At 34.9% G+C, this 24,360-nt stretch overlaps 2 protein-coding genes across 3 annotated transcripts in view; both read right to left on the minus strand.

The window, feature by feature from the left end:
* The window catches only part of LOC134241322 (protein fem-1 homolog B-like), a 35,334-nt gene extending 11,280 nt beyond the window's left edge, over positions 1-24,054 (minus strand). Inside the window, exons 1-2 of one of the 2 annotated variants that reach the window (XM_062723388.1) lie at positions 23,962-24,042; positions 15,159-17,879 (exon numbers count right to left, since the gene is read on the minus strand). In XM_062723388.1, the coding sequence (XP_062579372.1) occupies positions 15,869-17,879; positions 23,962-24,005 (2,055 nt within the window). In that variant the 5' untranslated portion in view covers positions 24,006-24,042 and the 3' untranslated portion in view covers positions 15,159-15,868. Of the gene's footprint in view, positions 1-15,158; positions 17,880-23,961 lie in introns of those variants that run through there. The other variant, XM_062723387.1, reaches the window with a different exon arrangement.
* Positions 3,398-8,368, minus strand: LOC134241346 (uncharacterized). Its single transcript, XM_062723419.1, has 2 exons — positions 8,273-8,368; positions 3,398-5,365 (listed from the first exon to the last, which is right to left on the minus strand). The coding sequence occupies exon 2, from the start codon at positions 4,941-4,943 to the stop codon at positions 3,507-3,509; it is 1,437 nt and encodes a 478-aa protein (XP_062579403.1). The 5' UTR covers positions 4,944-5,365; positions 8,273-8,368; the 3' UTR covers positions 3,398-3,506.
* Positions 24,055-24,360: the final 306 nt, after the last annotated feature.

Here is a 24,360-nt window from a genome sequence, read left to right on the forward strand (position 1 = left end):
AAAAAAATTAACAATTTAATGTGTAATTTGTTTAATGCATGTTCTGCATCTTTTTGACGCCATCTGTATAAACTGTTCATTTGTTTTACCGAAATAAACCGGATTGAAATTTAAACCAGTTTGAAAAACTAGTTTTAAACCTTAAACCAAATCCTGAACCAGTTTTTGAGCAACAAATTCACCCTATGATTTGCTCATTTTTGTGAATTTGGCCTGCCATATATATAGTTAACGGTTTGTAAACTATAGTTTACAGTCGATAAACCTAGTTTATCAATTGTGAAACTAGGTTTAGCTCATTTTTGTGAATTTGGCTTGCCATACCTCTGACATGGACCATGGAGTTTGACATACTTTTAAATAAAAACGCTTTGCCATGTAACTTTTAAACAGTTAGGACTATGGCTTTCATACTTCACATATTATATGATCCTTGTGACAATTAAGTCCTTTCTGTATAGAAACCAACAACTTTGACCCTTTGACCTTGACCCCGGAGTTTGGCCTACCTTTAAAAACATATCCTTGGCTATAACTTTGGAACAGGTTGTGCTAGGGTTTTCATATACATGTATTTCACAATTGCATTTCTTGTGAGAGAACCTTACTTTGGGTACAAACATATTTAATTTGCCTTTAATAAAAGTTCAATCTTCGTTATGTTGCCATACGGGGGCATCAGTATTTCAGAAACACATCTTGTTTGTTTTTAGCTTTTGCAAAGATAGTCATAATATAGGCTTTGGAAATTGGCGCTTTAATCACAAACATTTTTGAAAATATGCCCCTCTAATCGAAGATTCGGAGGTACATAGTTTTTGCCCTGTCCGTCCGTCAGAGCTGTGTGTCAAAAAGTTTAACATTGCCCATAACAGGCTATGGCTTTCAGAATTTCACATGTGCTAACGGTATTCCTTGTACTTATCTGTTAGAACTGAAGTTGAATATCATATATTGATAAAAGGATCACTTCATTATAAATAGGGATCTGACCTATAGGACCGGGCTCGGTTTTATTCCCTACAAAAAGCTTGTCGATATCCGTTCTGATTAATGACATTAGGCTGAATACATATAACAATTTGTTTTTCCTAAATCTTTATTTCAGTGAGTAGAGATTGGAGGAACCCTCTTTATTGATTTTCTTAGTTTGTTATCTCCAAATGTGTAAACTTTAAATATAGGCTATTTATCCGTGGATATAATAAAAACTTGTCCTTAATGTGTGCAAATCATAAAGGCATAAATGAAATCCAACGGAGTGCATTTAATGAAATATGTAGCCAGAATCAATTTGATTAAATTCTAAGGAATATGTACAATTGAATTCATCGCAGCTCAATCCCAAGAATACCCGTATTGAGTAACACAGAGTGAGTTATTCTTGTCATCGGAGAAAGTGTGCCTATACTGAGGTTCGTTCCACCTGACTGACAACTGTACATTGGATTGTTACGATTTGATATCTCTTTAGTGTTTCATATATCAAGAATGGGCATGCATAGGGGATAGAAAATTGACGGAAAAATACACAAGTCTATAAAAAAAATTAAAATGGTCTTTGAAAAGGCGAAATTTAAAACTTTATAAGTGTTGTACCAGGTGGATTCGAACCCCCGACTTTAAAAAGAGAGTATCCAAAGTATAAAAGTCAGCGCATATATCAACTGAGCTAGTCTGACTATAAGAATGAGTGGCGTAAATTTAAAGCAGATTATGAAAATCTGGTTTCCTAATTTTTTGTAGGTTTTTTGTGAATTTCGACCCCAGGGCAGGGGTGCCCCTAAAAAAATCTTATCTTAAATTATTCCTTACATAGTAACCTATCAAAATATCACAATTTTATTTAGGGGCATTTGATTTCAAGGCCAAAATTCATGCAAAAATCAACGCTTTAAAGGACAAAATGGTGTTTCGATCAACTTTGGAGGTTTATTGTAAAGTTGCAAATAATAAATTTTAGGTATAAAATACAAATTAAAAACATTTAGACACATATACGGTAGAAAACAACAATTAAAGACTGATTTTTACATGTCACCTTTTCCGGGAAATTGTTCTTTACTATAGGTCAATTCTTTTGTTAAAGCGAATACATCCTTTGATGAATAAAACAACACTGTTGCTATTGTTACCAAGAAAGGAAAATGTTCGATTTTGTGAACTTTATATCAATATTAAACCCTGTGTGCCAACTTCTTGCATCCACTGAGAGATTGGATGATACCATGGTAGTTAAAATTAAAAGTCAAGTAAGCTGTTAATAAATATCAATCATAAAAGTTTTGGGAATCTATGTACATTTAAGGGTATGTATCCAAGGAAAGAAAATATTTTTCAGGTTTTTAAGCATATATTTTCTGCATATTTCCATAGCAACGCTCTATTTAAAGAATCTAATCTTAATTTTTTCAAATGGGAAAACTTTGAGCACACCAACATCTTATAAAAGTAATCATTAGTTATGAGGAAATGTGCTTTTTTTAAAAGATAACATCAGATTTAAACATACAGAGTGTAAATTTGAAGGCTCTCTTTCGTATAAAAACCTTGGCAACCATTGCCAACCAAAATGAAATATCATATTTTGTTCTTAGTATATTTTTCAAGGCTCTTTTTTCTATTAGTTGGTCACATTTCATCCTATAATTGCTTTTTATTTTTACATGTTTGACTTTATAAAATTCAATGAATATTTTTTTTTTACTTTTGAATACTTTGTTGCCATAGTAGCGTACGTAATAGTTGATTTACCAAACATGTTTATCATGCATTTGAGACATCTGACCTTCAACTTTTGGAAACAGTCATTGCCAATTGTTTGCTTTGCCGCAAATGTTAACTATGGGGCGCTAAACATGTTAAAAAATGCCATTTTTCGGACTTTAAGACACGTTGCCATGGTAACTATAAAACATAGCAACCAATTTTTGCCTGATTTCAGTTTAGAGTATCAATGACTTTTATCATAGAGTTTGGAGAAATTCTGAGACTATGCGTGCCACAGCTCCTATATAAAATTTAAAATAATTACAGAGAATGGCTCTTAAAACACACAGAATTTTTTACCTTGACCTTTGACCTCAAAATTAAAAGGGATCTTCCTAAGGTCATAGGGAGTTATTATATTAAATTTCGTTGCAAAAAATCAAAATCTACTCTAGCCATGGGATTTCAGTCCACTCTTATGGGGAGCAGAGCGGACCAAAATCCCTTGGCTTGCGAAGGTATTGAAGCTCAATGGCGTCTTGAGATATTGTGAGGAAACGGAAGCATCATAGACAGAGAGACAGACATACAGACAGACGGACAGATGGACAGGTCAAAATTAATATCCCCCACTTTTAGCAGGGGACAATAATCAAAACAAAAAAATGCAGAAATGAACTCAATGTGAAAGTCAATCCAATGAACAAGTTCTGTTGGAATCTCATTCCTATCGGAAATGTTTTCCTCTATAATAACAGATGCTGCAAGACATTTAAGACTTCTGTACTTGGGATTATTCAGAATAGGATAAAATTCTGTGCCCCAGCTTGATCCAGTGCAGTTTGAAATGCATGATCTTCATTAGTTCTCTGATCTACATGCAGTCCTCTCTCTGCTGCAATCTTAACAATTCTCCTCAGCTGACCATTCCTACTTTCAACTTCGTCTTCCGGAAAACACTGGTATATATTTTCATCAAAATTTTCAATGCTAGTTGTAAAAAACCAATGCAGAATGTTCAGTTTCAATTCATTTAACTCATGAATTGAGGCTCCACTGTCTAGGAGCATCTCCATAATTTCTGGACCATGACTAAATTTATGATCGTCATCCTTATAATCACTGTCCAGTAACAACATAGGACACACGATACTATGCATCAATCCGATTGGTCCACACTCGCTGGAATTCCATGCACTGACAATGGCTTCCATTGCCTTCCTTAGATTGCAGGTATCTTCCGCTGATAAACTTCTTGATAATATAGTGTCCATCAAATATAATAAATCAAGTTTATCATTTTCAGAAGGTAAAACACCAAGTTCAATCTTCATCTGAAAGGCACTCACATGGAAAAACATTAACACATCCAATAATTCCTTTGTTGTGTATTTGTCACTGTTACAGTAAAAGTGATATAGATGAACAGGTCTCTGAGTTACATTGGCAACACTGCAAGGATCTTCATAACTTTTTATTGCTGACCTCATATCATAAAAAGTATTGAGCCTTTTATCCAAAACCTTTTCATTTTTCAGGAAATTAAAATGATATTTCAAACTCTTCCAAAGACGATGGGTCGCCATATTTTCCTCACAAACTCCTTTACATAAAAGTTCGAAATACACATTGCATCCATTCAGATAACAAAAATTGCCACATCCTATAATTCTTTCATAAATCAGGAGGCCAAGAATAAGTCTTCTCTTTTTCTCTCCTGCAGTGCAAATTAAGTCCAAAAACTCAGAATTTTCTGTATCAGGTTCTACTACACTGTCAAAGAAAATTTCCCTTCGGGGCATTTTGCTAGAATTTGGAATACTGTGTTTTCTTCTTTCAACCAAAGCACGTTTGTAGGTGTTTACTCCTCCAACGGAATCATTCTCATCGACACTGAATATCTGCTTTGCTGCATAAAATTCCAAGATTTCTATACGAGTTTCATGATTGAAGTCGCTGAAATCACTATATGTATCAATGAACTCATTCATGTCTGTAATGTGTTTATATATGATGGCATACTGTAGCGGTGTTCTTCCCTTTTTGCTACGAACTAATAACCTGGCACCCTTGCTCTTTAAAAAGTTCAGAACTTTATAGAATAAACTTCTATCGAACTTCCTTTTAAGCTCTACATTCTCTCGGTGATATTTCAGTACGTTATGCAGTGGTGTGTTACCTTTGTCATCAACACAATTCACATCCACATCTTCATCCACTAAAAATTCCATCATAGGAAGAAGATGACACTCTACAGCCAGATGAAGAGGGTTTTCAAAGTAAAATCTACATTGCAGTATCTGTTAAGTGCATGGAGAACGTCTTCATTTTCATCCACCAAAGCATGTACATACAAGTTATGTCCAAGATGTGAAACTGGTGAGAACGTTTCTACAAACTGATGAATGAAGATCTTTCTAGCCTCGTTGGCGTCAATGTCTGGTATGTCTGGGATTTTCTCAATGAAGTCTAAACACTTGGAATAAGTTGTGAGATTGTTTAAGACATGGGTGCCATATAGAGCTCTCTCGATTTCTCTCCTCCATGACTGAACTCCTAAAGATCACAAGAATGTCCTTTTGAAATTATATCTTTCCTCTGTTTATAAATATCAAAAACATTTTGAAATATCGGATCTGCCATCTTAGTTTAGTATCTGAAAAATATAGATTATTATAAATGTATAAATATATAGAAAATCCAGCCCCAGCAAAACTATTATAAACTGAGGAATCGCTGGATTTTTGCAGTGGCTCAATTTTATGTAATTCGTGGGTACCTCTTATCCATTAATTAATATTCTCTATGAATTTATAAACTCTGGTTACTAAGTAACACTTCCTTAGTAGGTTAAAGAGAATACACAAAATTACTACCCCATGAACCTGTAAAATTTTAGCAATCCACAAAAATTGGCCCTCACGATCTTTAATGATTCCATAGAACACGAATTTAATTGAAATAATTATATGTGTACATATTTGTTAACATAGGTACTAGTACTAAGTAGATTAAAATATCAATGGTTTGCACACATGCACTTCATGCAGCTGAAATGCTCAATTTTTCCATTGCAGTAATTTTACTGGTAGAGCAGTAGAGCATATCAATATGAACATTTGAACAAGATAACAAGCTATTGACAAACAAGTTGATCAAATATTGATATCAACACACTCATTCATAGTCATCATAAGGAAGGAAATGACTGCTAAAAGTCTATGCATCTTGCTTTTATTCTTATTCTTCCTACTTATTTACTAGTATAATTCTTTGGTATTATTGTAGCTATATGTCACTTTATTGTTTTCATATTAACAGGGAATGTTTATTACATTTCACTTTAAACTTTTTTATGATCTTTATTTTGTCCTTACTTTGATGTTATTCTTTTCAATGTTTTCTTTGTTTTAAATTGATACAGGCTCTTTAATAAATAATTACGACTATTACAAACATAAATTTAGTCAGGCATAAAATGAAGTGCATTCAACCAAGACCATTCATATCAGAAGAAAAAAAGAGGCCCATGGGCCACATCGCTCACCTGAGAAGCTTTGATCATTCCGTTCTTTACCAGATTTCCCCCTTGTAACACATATTGTGACCCCAACCTACCCCACTGATCATAATTTAGACAATTTGAAATCTACACTACCATAGGATGCTTTGATTCCCATTGTTAAACTTTGATTCCCCATTGTGGCCCCGCCCTACCCTCGGGGGTCATGATTAGAACAATTTAAAATCTACACTGCCCCAGGATGCTTCCACATAAGTTTCAGCTTTTCTGGCTCAGTGGTTCTTGAGAAGAAAATTTTCAAAGATTTTACCTATATATTTCTATGTAAAACTTTGATTCCCCATTGTGGCCCCTCCCTACCCCGGGGGTCATGATTTGTACAATTTAGAATCTACACTACCCCAGAATGCTTCTACATAAGTTTCAGCTTTTCTGGCCAAGTGGTTCTTGAGAAGAGGATTTTTTAAGATTTTTCCTATATATTTCCATGTAAAACTTTGATTCCCCATTGTGGCCCCGCCCTACCCCAAGGGGTCATGACATGAACAATTTAGAATCTAAACTACCCCAGGATGCTTCCACATTAGTTTCAGCTTTTCTGGCCCAATGGTTCTTGAGAAGAAGGTTTTTAAAGATTTTTCCCATATATTTCTATGTAATACTTTGATTCCCCATTGTGGCCCCGCCCAACCCCCTGGGTCATGATTTGAACACTTTGGAATCTACACTACCCCAGAATGCTTCCACATAAGTTTCAGCTTTTCTGGCCCAATGGTTCTTGAGAAGAAGATTTTAACAGATTTTTCCTATATATTTCTATGTAATACTTTGATTCCCCATTGTGGCCCCGCCCTACCCCCGGGGGTCATGATTTGTACAATTTAGAATCTAAAATACCCCAGAATGCTTCCACATAAGTTTCAGCTTTTCTGGCCCAGTGGTTCTTGAGTAGAAGATTTTTAGAGATTTTTCTTATGTATTTCTATTTAAAACTTTGATTCCCCATTGTGGCCCCGCCCTATCCCCAGGGGTCATGACTTGAACAATTTATAATCTACCATTCACCCAAGGATGCTTTGTACCAAGTTTGGTCAAAATTGGCCCAGTGGTTCTTGAGAAGAAGTCAAAATGTAAAAAGTTTACAGACGGACGGATAAGGGACAAAATGTGATCAGAAAAGCTCACTTGAGCCTTCGGCTCAGGTGAGCTAAAAAGACATAGGCTCTATTTAGTTTTACAGTATAGAGGTCATTACCTGTGAACTCGTGGAGTTTAACTATGTTTCGGCCTGTTGTATGATTGCTTTAATTATAAAATCGTTATTTAGGATGTTTTAATTATCTATTCATTTATAGATAGGATGGAGAACTTTTATCTAGACACAGAAAATAGTACAGTCAAACTTCGTTATCTTGAACCTGATGGGACTGAGAAAAAACTTCGAGATATCCGAGGATTCGAGATTATGAAGGTTAAATACTAAAAGAATATGTGAATGGGACTTCCAAATCACTTCGACATATCCATAGTATTCGAGATATCAAAGTTCGAGATGCCGAATTTCAACTGCATATATAGTCATTAGGGGCCTAAATTAATTTCATAAACTAAGTTTAAGGAAGAACTCAAAAAGTTTTGATATGAAATAGGGGAGATAGGGTGGGGGTGGGGGTGGAGACTGACTATATATGACTATATTGTGAGATTCAAAGTAGTTCAAAGTGAAATGTTATGAGCAGCTGATAAGCACAAATATGAAAACAATAAAGTGACATAGTTACAATAATACCAAACTGTTCAAAGAATAAGTAACCAGAATAAGATATATAAGATTGGGCGGTAATTCCCTTCCAAGTTCCATATAATATTTATTTAGCAAGTTTCCTATATCTTGTATATAGTCGATTCAAAGGCAATGACCTTGTCTGCAAATAGATCATTGACCTAGTTGACGTTTTTTAATACCAGTTTCCGTATAACATTGCTTCATGATATTAAGGAGCACAAGACGGGTGTGATCAGTCGACGGGGGATGCTCACCTCAACATGGCAAGTCTAAGCGAGGAAACAACATATAGCATCTAGAACTTTATGACAATATATTTCGTCTAAAAGTAAAACTGCACTGTTCCACTTACTTTCTATTTATGACACTTGTTAGGTCGTTCAAGAAATACTTCGTATATCATTATGCCCCCGCCAATAACTTTTAGTGGAGGTATCACCGTGTGACTTTCTTATTTCATATGGGTATACATTCCTTGTGATAAGACCTTTTGGGGTACCGCCAAATTTGACCTTTTGACCTTGGAGTTTGAACCACATAACTGTTGAGCGGTACATATACTTCACATTTTGTATACTTTGTGACAAGGCCCTTTATTCACCGGTTAGAACGGTGCATTTGGGGTGGCGGTGGGGCGTGACTCGGGGTGGCGGCACCGAAGCGAGAAAAACACCATCAAGGTGTGTAAACCTGAATTTTTTTCATATGTTCAGACGTCTTAGATCAGAAAATTGTATGCTACGGAAGAGAACAAATATCAACGTACCTCTGACTGTTAAGCAGCCTTTGAGAGTGCCCCGTTTTCTCAAACACTCCTCCTCACTTTTCGGGGTATGAACGTTTTCGACTTCTGATATGATATTCTGTTTCAAAATTGACCTCAAAGGGTTTTTTTGTCTCTCTTTTGTCTCGCAAGGGGGCCAGGAGAACGCTGCATGAAAAAATAATCCTTATTTCTTGGACATGCTGCCACCCCGCAAGGCATAAAAATCGCCACTAGGCGATCGTCGCATAGAGTTTGAAGCCTACATTGCCTTACCTAGTAACATATATTGACTTTTGAAGTAGGATTGAAGTTAAATTATTACTGTTGATGATGTGAGGAAAAAACCCTTTGAGGTCAATTTTGAAACAGAATAGCATGTCAGAAGTCGAAAACGTTGATACCCCAAAAAGTGAGGAGGAGTGTTTACCTTTTGACCTTGACAAATTTACTTTGTTATAACAAATTTTTGAATTCGTTAGATCAAATTTCAAAAATATTTTTACAGGTCCTAAATGGACTTACGTTTTCACAAGAGAACTTAGAAGTCAATTAATTATACTTGAAAATTCATTATTTAATGATGTTCAGTGGGCCTTTGCCAATTATTATGCCCCCTTCAAAGAATGGAGGGCATATTGCTTTGCTGCTGTCTGTCCGTCGGTCCACTTAGTTTCCGTTTTTTTTTCTTCACAACCGTTGCACATACTGAAAAGAAATTTCCGTTCATTTTCTTCACAACCGTTGCACATACTGAAATTAAATTTGGTATACAGATATATCAGACGAATATCTAGGGCTAGTTCTGTTTTAGGTACGATCGCGCCATTTTTGACAGAGTTATGCCCCTTGGACTGAGAAAAATTCAAATTATTTACAGTTTCTTCATTTTCTTCACAGGGGTTGCAAATACTGAAATGAATTTTAGTGAAACTTTGAAACTTTTTTTCACTAAAGCCCCCACAGAAATATGCAACCATATGTTTCTGCCAATTATTTGTAAATATTTATAAATACTTTCAGAGGAAAGGTAATGGTAAATGTATACAATTGTCTAAAATTCTACGATAGTTTATCTACATAACCATATATGGGGTGTTTGTTTTTATTTTCTTTTATCTCCGTAAACAGCGTCAAAACTCGATCTGCTCACCGAGTGGAAAAGTCGAGCTTAACCAAACGGTCACAGGGGGTGGGGTTGGGGGTAATATCAGTGCGTTTTTTAGGAAGAGGTTCTGAGTTTAATTCGGAGTTCGATACTTTGTGTTATTAGTACAGTCAATTCTCGAATTATCGCCATTCGATTCATCGCCATTTTCGCAATACCGCCATGATTTCCCAAGAACGTTTTTCCTGCTATATAATATTCTCTTTATAACGCCAAATTCGCATACTGCCATCCGCCACCCTGTTTTCACAACAAACGTCCATTTTTAAGTGTCAGTTATCTCGATATACCGCCACAGGTGCATGTGGTCAGTGAAGCGCGGCTAATTGGTTGACGCTATCCCTGGTGTTAAGCATGCCAAGCCAGACAAGGTACATGCAATTAAATAATCAATTATAAATTTAATAAACACTAATTTTAACATGAACTGTTATATTAAAAAATTGTTTTCTATTAAATAAAAATCATTTAATCACGGCTATGCCTTGAAAGCTGTCGTTGTAAAAGCACGCCGATAACGATATTATTTTAATGATCTCTGCTTTAAACAATAAAAATTTGCTTTAGAAATAAATATACGGTATAAATTCTGGACGTTTCATTAACAATGATGCCATTTACAATGAATTTATTCAAGAATTCATTTTAGGAACTATCGGCAATATCTTACGACGAACGACCCAGCATGTTTTTTTTTTCAATATCAGACTGCAGATTTACATGCACACACATATACTTGTCTTTATTTCATAACTGCACATTTTGTTTTAGCTAAACTGTACATAAAAAATTACTTGAAGTATTATCAAATTAAGGAGTATGTATAATTTCATATACATGAACTTAATAATACGAATAGAAACGCGAACGGTATTGTTAAGAACGGTAACACTACTTGTTTCCAAAATGATGGAAAATTCAATTCATCGCCAAATTCGTTATACCGCCAGGATTTCTGAATTACAAAAGGTGGCGGTTTATCGAGAATTGACTGTATATACTACGGGTTTAAAATTCATTTATTACCACAGCAAAAGATGTGTTAAAAAGTGAAACATCCCCGTATGACAGCTTATGACGAAAGTTGAAGTCTCTCAAATGCATGTCAAATTCCAAGGTCTAAATCATAAAGTCAAAATTGTTGTCTGTTGTTATCCAAAGAAAGGTCTTTTCATTTATAAGTGATAAACCTGTGAAATTTGAAAGCTATGTTACTAATTGTAAAAGTGTTATGGCCAAGGTTAAAGTTTTAAAAAGTGGGTTAAATTCTACGGTCAAGGTAAAAAATATGTATACAACTGTACTCATTGAAATGCCTAAAATGTCACAATGAATAAACATGTGAAGTTACTGTTAACATGGTTAGAGTTTTGTTTTTGTTTGTTTGTTTGTTTGTTTTTTGTTTGTTTTTTTTTTTGCTTTTTTTTTTTGCTTGTTTGTTTGGTTTTTTTGTTGATGTAAAAGTGGGTCAAACTCCACGGTCAATGGCTCAAATTGGTAATACCCAAAGAAAGGCCTTTGCCAATTATTATGCCCCCTTCAAAGAATGGAGGGCATATTGCTTTGCTGCTGTCTGTCCGTCGGTCCACTTAGTTTCCGTTTATTTTTCTTCACAACCGTTGCACATACTGAAAAGAAATTTCCGTTCATTTTCTTCACAACCGTTGCACATACTGAAATTAAATTTGGTATACAGATATATCAGACGAATATCTAGGGCTAGTTCTGTTTTAGGTACGATCGCGCCATTTTTGACAGAGTTATGCCCCTTGGACTGAGAAAAATTCAAATTATTTACAGTTTCTTCATTTTCTTCACAGGGGTTGCAAATACTGAAATGAATTTTAGTGAAACTTTGAAACTTTTTTTCACTAAAGCCCCCACAGAAATATGCAACCATATGTTTCTGCCAATTATTTGTAAATATTTATAAATACTTTCAGAGGAAAGGTAATGGTAATTGTCTAAAATTCTACGATAGTTTATCTACATAACCATATATGGGATGTTTGTTTTTATTTTCTTTTATCTCCGTAAACAGCGTCAAAACTCGATCTGCTCACCGAGTGGAAAAGTCGAGCTTAACCAAACGGTCACAGGGGGTGGGGTTGGGGGTAATATCAGTGCGTTTTTTAGGAAGAGGTTCTGAGTTTAATTCGGAGTTCGATACTTTGTGTTATTAGTATATACTACGGGTTTAAAATTCATTTATTACCACAGCAAAAGATGTGTTGACAAGTGAAACATCCCCGTATGACAGCTTATGACGAAAGTTGAAGTCTCTCAAATGCATGTCAAATTCCAAGGTCTAAATCATAAAGTCAAAATTGTTGTCTGTTGTTATCCAAAGAAAGGTCTTTTCATTTATAAGTGATAAACCTGTGAAATTTGAAAGCTATGTTACTAATTGTAAAAGTGTTATGGCCAAGGTTAAAGTTTTAAAAAGTGGGTTAAATTCTACGGTCAAGGTAAAAAATATGTATACAACTGTACTCATTGAAATGCCTAAAATGTCACAATGAATAAACATGTGAAGTTACTGTTAACATGGTTAGAGTTTTGTTTTTGTTTGTTTGTTTGTTTGTTTGTTTTTTTTTTTTTGCTTTTTTTTTTGCTTGTTTGTTTGGTTTTTTTGTTGATGTAAAAGTGGGTCAAACTCCACGGTCAATGGCTCAAATTGGTAATACCCAAAGAAAGGTCTTGCCACAAGGAATACTATATACACATGTGAAATTCTGAAAGTCATAGCCTGTAATGGGCAAGGTTAAACTTTTTGACAGACAGCTCTGACGGACGGACAAGGCAAAAACTATGTACTTCCGAATCCTCGATTAGAGAGGCATATAAATATTTGTGATTAAAGCGGCAATTTTCAAAGCGTATATTATGACTATCTTTGCAAAAGCTAAAAACAAACAAGATGTCTTTCTGAAACACTGATCAATGTCCCCGTATGGCAACATATAGCGAAGATCGAACTTTTGTTAAAGCGACAATACGGCTGCATATCGTGTGCTTTTTCATTCAAATTTACCAAATATATCATTCAGGAATAAGGTAAAAAGTTGAAGTAAGCATTTGAGAAAAATAAATATTCCCTCCTGAAACAAAATTAACGTAATTAGAATCTGCCGAAAAATCAAGGGTCGGTAAAGTTAGATCTGTTTACTTGTACCACGTGAATTCAAAAATGGCACGTGCATTTTCAACTATAATGGAATATTAAGTAACAGCAATTCTGAGAATCAAAATATCTTAACTCTCCGGTAAATTAATAATAGTTAACATATTAGTCTGCATTCAGACGAATTTAACATGATTAAGTACAAATGTTGACGTTTTGTGTATTTGGGGTGCAGGAAAGGAAAATCCACCAAATCATACCAGGGTTCGACATTCGCGCTCGTCACCTCGTCATTTCCACCCTGAAATGATTTCGGACGACCTGATTTTCAGTTTGGCTCGCCCAAATGACGACCTGGGACAAGTTGGGAATATTTAGGCCTAATAATGATGTTTAATATTTTAAACTAAAATTCATAAGACCTTCAAAACATATTTTCCTGTGACAAAACCAACCCATTCAACATGTTCAAATTGCAGCCAAGTAGATTTTTTTCCCTGCCAAACCTGCGTCAATCAGCTGATGCAATTTTTACTGAAAGTCTTTAATAAAGTTTTATTTGAGATATAAAATATGTCAACTTAGTCAACGATCACCTTAAATATAAATAGTATAAATAATCTTCATTGAAACATCTTGCATTTCCCCTACAACTTTCCGATCATAATGATCGTTTTCTGCTGCTAGACAGCCATGTTGGGTGTCCACTGTAATATAACACGTGATTAATTCAGTCCAGGGTTATTTGACCCCATTTATTTAGGCCTTCATGGCAAGTGAAAATAAATATTTTAAGCTACAAATTTTAGCATTCTAGCATGTCTGATTCTGCTTATATTTTTGTTTGATAAAATACCAGAAGACATCTTTACATTCCAAAAATGTATGGTTTACATTTTTTAATACAAACCCACAACTTCTATTAATTATCATAACAAATTTTAAACGATTTTCACATTAAGTTTTGTTTCAATTGATATTTTATTTGGACGACCTGAAATTCATTCGGGCGACCTGTGATCATACCAAGGTTGCCCGAATGGCGAGACCAAATTTTGACGAGTGTCGGACCCTGTCATACGTCACCGCGGCAAAATATCAAACAAAATATCTTTTCCAATTCCGTCGACACGGTCGCCTGTTGCCATCAAAAAACGTCACTCCCTATGCCGGTTTCGTTACGTCTACACGCACGAATTCTTCACTGAAAACCATCAAACTGGATCCATTAGCAATCAACTTGACCATTTGACTCTTTACACTTCCTCCAGTTTTGGCGGAACAAAACTTGATGGTAAATTTTCAAACAAATTTTTCAAAGACCGACGAAACTTCAATGTCCGTCTTCTGTCACCGGCTGTCCTCAGGAGTACTGCATGCGAACTTAAGTTTTCAGAATCGGCATGTATCTCATCGTTATGCCGGAGTGCGAGGTGCCCTACACTCCGACAGTTGTTACAGATCGGTCTCCCGTCGATGGTCCTAGGATTTCGGTCCGGTCTTTGGCGGAATCCACAGCCTCGTCCTCGAAGGTTTTGCAAAATGTATTGTTGCTTAGAGGTGAATAGTCTGATCTTGTTAGTTATCACCGACACCTTAGCTGTGAGTTTTGCAAATGCAAGGGACTTTTCCAGCTCCTCTGTTCTTATAGAGCCGCACGACTTACATCTATCTACCACTGTTCCCCTGGCCATCCGGACGTCCACCAGAAAGTTATTGCACTCATCCCTCTTTGCGTGCCTGAAAGCTTCCTCGAATGTTTTAGGAATGGGAGGTAAAACATACCTCTTCATTTCGGGCCTTAAACCTTGCACGAAATGATCCTTAGTGAGAGTTTCATTTTGCCGTCCAGGCATGTCCATGTATGCATGTGTAGCGAGCTCCGTTATGTTTCCATCATAACCCTCTACAGTTTGCTTCTCCTGATTTTCCGAGTCATTTTCTTCACAAAATGAACAAAGGTTGATTTCCCAAAGTATCTGTTGACATGGTTAAGTTAATCCATCCGCTGGTCACCATAATATGTGACGGGGGTCCTCCCGTTACTGGCACTGATTAATAATTACAATTGTTTTATTTGCATCTTTTATTTACATATTTACAACACACGCACTATATTCATAAGAATGCACAAAGTTCACAATTAAAAGACACTTCCACTCTCATTTACTTCCAAACTTATTCTCCTTCTTTCTCCCACGTGTTCTCAGGGCATGGCCATACCAAATCTCTTATTCCCAGTTTTTCACACAAATCAACGTAATGCTCACTTTCACCTCTCAGAACTCTATCACGCACAATAAACAACGATAGCAGAAATGACAAACAAATTCTGAATCCGTACTTGACCACTCTCTTTCTCTCTAACTAGCTAAGATGACACTCTTAAGAAACAGAGCTACAACGCCTGCGCCGCGCACCTGCAACCTATCCGAACTTCTAACTCTCTCATTCACAATTTATTAAGTTGGGTGATTGCTCTGCGACACTATAACTGTATAAATCCCGGAATTTCTCAGTGAAGTCATAAAGGGTCGACGGGCGTTCATTGGATTACATATATATGCTACTGGGTTTGAAAAATAATGCATTTCACACGTTAAAAGTCACAATCAGGCAAATAAAAAGTATGATTAAGTCACAAATGTAGATATAAGTAGCCTAATAAGGTATCATTTAAAAACATCTATCGGGCTATAAATACGGAGAGACAGACGGACAGATTGACAGACCAAAATTAATATCCCCCACTTTCAGCGGGGACAATCATCAAAACAAAAAATGCAGAAATGAACTCAATTTGGAAATTCTCTACTTCCCATGTGAAAGTCAATCCAATGAACAAGTTCTATTGGAATCTCATTCCTAAAGGGAATGTTTTCCTCTATAATAACAGATGCTGCAAGACATTTAAGACTTCTATACTTGGGATTATTCAGAATAGGATAAAATTCTGTACCCTCAGCTTGATCCAGTGCAGTTTGAAATCCATGATCTTCATTAGTTCTCTGATCTACATGCAGTCCTCTCTCTACTGCAATCTTAACAATTCTTCTAAGTTGATCGTCTGTACTTTCAACTTCGTCTTTGGGAAAACACTCGTATATATTTTCCTCAAAATTCTCAATGCTAGTTGTAAAAAACCAATGCAGAATGTTCAATTCCAATTCATTTAACTCGTGAATTGAGGCTCCACTGTCTAGGAGCATCTCCATAATTTCTGGACCATGACTAAATTTATGATCGTCTTCCTCATAATCACTGTCCAGAAGCAACATAGGACACACGATACTATGCATCAATCCGATTGGTCCACACTCGCTGGAATTCCATGCACTGACAATGGCTTCCATTGCCTTCCTTAGATTGCAGGTATCTTCCGCTGATAAACTTCTTGATAAAATAGTGTCCATCAAATATAATAAACCAAGTTTATCCTCTTCGGAGGGTACTACACAAAGTTCCAACATCATCTGAAAGGCACTCACATGGAAAAACATCAACACATCCAATAATTCCTTTGTTGTGTATTTGTCACTGTTACAGTAAAAGTGATTTAGATGGACGGGTCTCTGAGTTACATTGGCAACACTGCAAGGATCTTCATAACTTTTTATTGCTGACCTCATATCATAAAAAGTATTGAGCCTTTTTTCCAAAACCTTTTCATTTTTCAGGAAATTGAAATGATATTTCAAACTCTTCAAAAGATGATGGGTCGCCATATTTTCCTCACAAACTCCTTTACGTAAAAGTTCAAAATACACATTGCATCCATTCAGATAACAAAAATTGCCACATCCTATAATTCTTTCATGAATCAGGAGGCCAAGAATAAGTCTTCTCTTTTTCTCTCCTGCAGTGCAAATTAAGTCCAAAAACTCAGAATTTTCTGTATCAGGTTCTACTACACTGTCAAAGAAAATTTCCCTTCGGGGCATTTTGCTAGAATTTGGAATACTGTGTTTTCTTCTTTCAACCAAAGCACGTTTGTAGGTGTTCACTCCTCCAACGGACTCATTCTCATGGACACTGAATATCTGCTTTGCTGCATAAAGTTCCAAGATTTCTATACGAGTTTCATGATTGAAGTCGCTGAAATCACTATATGTATCAATGAACTCATTAATGTCTGTAATGTGTTTATATATGATGGCATACTGTAGCGGTGTTCTTCCCTTTTTGTTACGAACTAATAACCTGGCACCCTTGCTCTTTAAAAAGTTCAGAACTTTATAGAATAAACTTCTATCGAACTTCCTTTTAAGCTCTACATTCTCTCGGTGATTATATTTCATCAAGTAATGCAGTGGTGTGTTACCTTTGTCATCAACACAATTCACATCCATTCCCTTTTCGTTCACTAAAAATTCCATCATACGAAGAAGATGACACTCTACAGCTAAATGAAGAGGGTTTTCAAACAAAGTAAAATCTACAAAACAGTATCTCTCAAGTCCACCGCGAACGTCTTCATTTTCATCCACCAAAGCATGTACATACAGATTATGTCCCAGATGTGAAACCGGTGAGAATGTTTCTACAAACTGATGAATGAAGATCTTTCTAGCCTCGTTGGCGTCAACGTCTGGTATGTCTGGGATTTTCTCAATGAAGTCTAAACACCTGGAATAAGTTGTGAGATTGTTTAAGACATGGATGCCATATAGAGCTCTCTCGATTTCTCCCCTCGGTGACTGGAATCCTAAATGATCACAAGAATGTGCTTTTGAAATTATAACTTTCTTCTGTTTATAAACATCCAGAACATTTTGAAAAATCGGATCAGCCATCTTAGTGTAGTATCTGAAAAATATAGATTATTATAAATGTATAGATATACATATAGAAAATCCAGCCCCAGCAAAAACTATTATAAACTGAGGAATCGCTGGATTCTCGTAGTGGCTCAATTTTATGGAATTGGTTGGTACCTCTTCTCCATTAATTAATAACCTCAATGAATTGGTAAACTCTGGTTACCAAGTCATACTTCCTTAGTAGGCAAAAGAGAATACACAAAATTATGTCCCCATGAACCTGTAAAATTTTAGCCAAAAATTGGCCCTCACGAACTTTAATGATTCCAAAGAACTTGAATTCAATTGATATTTATAATGTAAAATTACATATTTTCATGGGGTTAAATTTTTCTGGGCTAATATTGTTTTGTGGGGTTTTCATATCATGGTTTGAGAATGAAAAATAGTAATGCATATGAAATTTTACATTTTGTGGTGGACATAAATTTGTAGGTCTCTTCATACCTCTAAAACAATGAAAATTAAACCCCAGTGAAAATTAGTGATTTCACAGTATGTGTAGATTTTTGTTTACAGGGGGATAAAATTTTCAGTAACTTGCATACTGCATAGCTAGATGCACTTCAAGTAGCTAAAATGCTCAATTCTTCCATTGCAGTGAGGTCATGCACATACATGCACACTGTTTCATAATTATACATGATCATTAAGCAGTAAGTAATTTTTTCATTACATTTACTAGTAGAGCATTCTATACATATGAACATTATTGTAAAGAAAACAAGCTTTTGACAAACAAATGGATGAAATATTGTATCAACACTCTTGTTCATATAGTCATCATATGGAAGGAAATAAAGTGCCGCGCCACAGCATGATACGCCCGTCAAAAAATTACGATTTTCTTGAACAGTTTAGGTGCAAGAAAATCACATCAACCTTGATTCTAAGATTTCGATGATTTTTCCATTCCTTAAAATATTTATCCATCCCCTGTGATGTAGGCATCAATTATAATAAATATTACATCACTGATAGATTTCTGTGCTGGTTGTGTTAGACCTTGTCAAATGCCCATCATCAAATTAGTCTTAACAACTTAATCTATACCAAATTAATTTTGAAAAGAAAAGGCTGGCCATCAAATGACATATGTTATAAACTGACCAGCAGTTCTTCTGTCTAATCCCCAAAGGGTACAGATAAGGTCACTGCTTAATCAGAGTGACTGAGACAGCTAGCCTTCCTACATTAAACTCATTAATTAATCTTTAACTGGATGCTTGTCTACTCAGTACTACCAAGAGATGAATGGGTCTGCACTATCTACTATAAATTTAATAAAGTACTCAAAGTTTTTTTTTTTGGTTGAAATTTAATGTCCGACAGGTTTTAATATGTAATTCATATGGACATGCTGATTCCACCCCACCCCAAAAAATTAGTTTTTAAATTAATAATATTACATATATGTAATATCAGATTAGCCTATTATGCAATATCAAATTAGTTTTAATTACTTTTCATCAAATTCATTTTAAAACTTAAGCTAGTCAACAAGAGCTACTTTTAATCAAACAGGCTTACCCATTTGCCCAATACTCAAGGGATATAGATAACACCAATGCTAGCTCCTTGCACTCAAAACCCATTAATTTCTCTCTAATTTGACATGCAGTTTTCTGTTATCAAAATTCTTCTTGACCAGTGCTTGATAATTACACTCATGGGAGAGGCAGGATTTCTCTGACATACATTGTACATTGTATTTGTTATAGATTGCTGTCAAGTATATGCTTAAAAAAAAATAAGTATTTTCTTGATTTAACATTTTTTTAATCAAAACAGTGCAATACTCTTACATTATTTGGGATGTGTAAATGAATAGTAAAAATACACTTTTTTTTTTAAAAATTCACTTAAATTAAAGGTCACAGTGACCTTGAAATAGGTCGCGACACACCTTCTACCTAAGATGCATAAACTGGCCAAGTTTGATGATTGTAGGTCTTATGGTTTTCTAGTTATGGGCCGGAAAGGCTTTTTCCATATTTGGCTATAACTTCTTAAATAAAGGTCAGAGCGACCTACTTTTTGTGCGCGACACACCTTCTACCCAAGATGCATCAGATGACAAAGTTTGATAATCCTAGGCCTAGTAGTATTAAAGTTATGAGCCGGAAATGAAAAAGCTAACAGACAGACGGACAGACGGACGGACACGAAGCCTATAACATAATACGTCCCGTCTTAAGACGGGCGTATAATTAGTGTAAAAGTCTGTGTATCTTGCTTTTATTCTTCCTACTTATTTACTAGTATTCTTTGGAATTATTGTAACTGTATGTCACTTTATTGTTTTCATATTAATGCTTATTACATTTCACTTTAAACTTTTAATTTATTCTTTTCAATTTGTTTTCTTTGTTTTAAATTGATACAGGTTCTTTATGAAAGGGGGGCTGACTGTATAGTGAGATTCAAAGAAATTCACAGTGAAATGTAATAGGCCAAAAAAATAATAGTCTTGTTTCCTGCTACCAGCCTGAAAAAAAAGGTAGGTAGGTAGGGAAATTATTTTGTTTTTCTTTTTTATTTTATTTTTTCTGGCGGTGTTTCTTTGGATATGTTCTAATACAAGATCAAATTAAACATGTCATATGTCAATATTGCCTTTTAATATTTACCAGTAATGTCATGTCTTTTGATGCACAACTCAAGTGGTATTTTATGAAAGTCCTTATTTAAAACATAGAATTTTATAAAATACCACTTGAATATATTTTTTTTTCAGTTTTGGAACATATGATATTCCCAAAATTCCTGATTCCCCCCCCCCCTTCCCCAAAAAAATTAAGGGTCAGGTGCAAAAAAAATAGGGTAGGTCGGGTAGCAGGTGACAAGACCGTTTTTATTTTTGGCCTAAACAGCTGATACATGTAAGCACGAACAGTTCCAGTCCAAAGACTATTTCCACATACGTAGCTATTAATAGCTACCTAGGTATTTAAAGCTACCCAAAGTATCTATTTTTAAATATTCTCTGCTCTACTTGCATTTTGTGGCCAAATGCAGGAACAGAGCAGCATGGTGAGCACAAAATTTCTTGATAAAGTCACACTGATGATGGATATGACAAAAATTTGGCCAAAAAATGATTACATGTACTTCATATATAATCAATTTTGCATAGAAACTACTAGTTAGACAGGTCCAGTCCAAAGACTATTTCTACCTACGTAGGTATTAATAGCTACCTAGGTATTTAAAGCTACCCAAAGTAGCTATTTTTACCTACTTTCTGCTTTACTTGCATTTTGTGGCCAAATGCAGGAACGGCGCAACATGGTAAGCACAAAATTTCTAGATACAGTCACACTGATGATGAATTTGACAAAAATTTGGCCAAAAATTGAAAACTTCGTATATTATCAATTTTGCATAAAAACTAATGTAAAATTGCCGATTCAGGAAGTACTCATTTTTTGGCCAAAATTTTGTCGTATTCATCATTTGTGTGACTATCAAAAAATATGTGGTGAGAGTAATAAGGCCTAAAAAAAAATAAGTTTGTTTCCTGTAACCCGACCGACCCATTCAAATTACCCCCGGGGGGATTTTTTTCCTGACAAATGGCAAAACTTCGTTTGATCAATCAGCTGATTCCATTTATTAAAAACAGAAAATTAGCTTGTAGCTTAAATTGAGACACAAAATATGTCAACCTAGTTTACATTTTAAATTTTACCTTCTTTATTAAGAGTAATCATTATTACAACAACAATTCCCCCCTACAACTTTCTGAACTCAGACTGAAGTTCGTTTTCTGCCATGTTGGGTGTCCACTGTAAATATATGACACCTGGTATATTCAGTCTGAGGATGTTTGACCATTCATAAGCGCAAAAAAAAAAAAAAAAAAAAAAAAAAAAAAAAAAAAAAAAATTCCGGACCTACCGACCCTTAATTTTTTGGGAATGTTACAGGAAACAAACATATTTTTTTTAAGCCTTAGTAAGCAGAATTAGATACATCAGACATTTGGCGGTAATCCCCTTCCATATAATCATTCAGCAAGTTCTATAGTTGAAGGCAATGACCTTGGCTGCAAATATCCATCTGACATTAATTAAAATAGCTCATTATGCTGATTGTAGCAATGGAAAAGCAAAGGGCAGTAACTCTAAAATTTGCCAAAATTTTTTTGTCAAAAAATGGTGTAAAAAATAAACAAAAGGGTGGTAGTGTATTACGGGCTGGTACAGTGAGATGATGACATGTACAGTCTTAATTTTTTTTCAGAAACCTTCTTGAAGTATTACTGCAAGTGTATATCGATGAAAATCAATTAACTGCATCATTTTTATGGGAAAAAAATAAAAATGAAATATTTCTTTCGAGAGAAAAAATTGAATTTCTGAATATACATCAAGAAGACCTGATTTTTATAAAACAGTGAAGTAATTTCTATGAGAATTTGATCTAAAATATTTTTTAAAACCTTGTATTCAACGCCAAATCAAGTTATATCACATGGCTTATTTTTGCCCGATAAGGTTATTTGCCCTTTGCTGTCAGGATCCTAGTAAATTGCTAGGTGCAAAAAGGTCACAACACTATGTAAATATCTTGCTTTCAACAATTTAGTTTATTTTTACTTTGTAAGATTGCATACGATGAAGGTCGTGCCGGGGGGGGGGGGGGGGGGGGGGGGGGGGTATGCAGCTTATAACAGTGTCGGCTTTAAACGTTTCATATTAATTTTATTAATTAAAAGTTGAAGATGGTTTACTAAATACACAAATACACTCAAGAAATGATAATTTACTTAATTGATGATTCCATTCAGCGTTTCATCATTACCCCCCCCCCCCCCTTTTACCTATCAAGCCAAGCTTATCCATATCAACTACAGATTACAGATCGATTTGATTTACTTCATATAAGTTAAAATAAATCAATACTTTAAATTGAACTTAGAAATTAAAGTAAATCAAGCAGAACTTTGTACATCACATCTGACTGAGAGAAACAACAGCTGTAATGTATAAAAGTAGGTAAATGAGAAATTATGGGATTTAGAATCGAGTCATTTATCTTCTTGAAAATGTCAGAATATAAATAAATTATGCAATTTCAGAAATATCTGATCATGTTAACAAGATTCTATCTTGCAAAGAATAAAAAAAAGGTTGAAAACATGAGCACATTTCGAGCTTAAAATTTCTGGCTACCATACAATATTTGATTTTCATGTTATCAATATATTATCTACACTACAAAACAATTTAATTACATATTTTTGTTTATATACTTAATTAAAAGTAATCTGCATTAAATGAAGAACTGCAGCTTAGTAGATTTTGTCCCTTTAATTTTTTTAAAAAATGGCAACACTTTTTGTTTCAAGATAGGAAAAGTTGATAACAAAAAAAATATCATAACTTCTTAATTTTTCAACCGATTTAAAAAAATGAAGCCGTTTTGGATATGGTATTGAAGGCTCTTAAATATAAGGCCTAAAAAAAAAATAAGTTTGTTTCCTGTAACCCGACCGACCCATTCAAATTATCCCCGGGTGGATTTTTTTCCCCTGACAAATGGCAAAACTTCGTTTGATCAATCAGCTGATTCCATTTATTAAATTAAAAAAATAGCTTGTAGCTAAAATTGAGACATAAAATATGTCAACCTAGTTTACATTTACCCTAAATATAAAGAGTAATCATTATTGTAACAACAGTTTCCCCCTACAACTTTCTGAAGTTTGTTTTCTGCTGCTAAAGGCAGCCATTTTGGATGCTATGTTTGGTGTCCACTGTAATTATAACACCTGGTATTTTCAGTCCGGGATGTTTCACCATTCATAAGCAAAAAAAAAAAAAAAAAAAAAAAAAAAAATTTCCGACCTACCGACCCTTGATTTTTTGGGAATGTTACAGGAAACAAACTTTTTTTTTTTTTTAAGCCTAAAGCATTGCTTTTCAATCTGAGAAGTGCTTTTAAAAATCATGTTCCATAGCTACTGATTGACAGTTTTTCATTCTAATCATGCTAATTTGCGTAACATTGCTACATGATAAGGAGCACAAAGCGGGTGTGACCAGTCGACAGGGAATGCTCACCTCAAGATAGCAAATCTAAGCGATGAAACAACACATAGCTTCATAGAACTTTATGATAATATTTCATCTAAACTGCACTGTCTCTACTTTCTATTCACGGCACTTGTTAGGTCGTTCAAGAAATACTTCGTTTTTTATCATTTAGGCCCCGGCTTATAACTTTTAGTGGAGTATCACCTTATGACTTTCATATTTCACATGTACATACATACATTCCCTGTGATAAGACCTTTTTGGGTTACCGCCAAATTTGACCTTTCGACCTTGGCCTTGGAGTTTGACCCACTTTTACTAAAAAATTCTGAACTTACTTCAAAAGTCATAACTTTTGAACAGTACATATCCATACTAGTATTTTCATACTTCACCTTTTGTATTCTTTGTGACAAGACCCTTTAT

The sequence above is a fragment of the Saccostrea cucullata genome, unplaced genomic scaffold, assembly GCF_032062105.1.
Source record: "Saccostrea cucullata isolate Sc308-1 unplaced genomic scaffold, CSIRO_AGI_Scuc_v1 ctg206, whole genome shotgun sequence".
NCBI classification, from domain to species: Eukaryota; Metazoa; Mollusca; class Bivalvia; order Ostreida; family Ostreidae; genus Saccostrea; species Saccostrea cuccullata.

Excerpts from the sequence above, each read along its gene's own strand:
- LOC134241346 (XM_062723419.1), bottom strand. The coding sequence starts at position 4,943 with ATGATGGAATTTTTAGTGGATGAAGATGTGGATGTGAATTGTGTTGAT.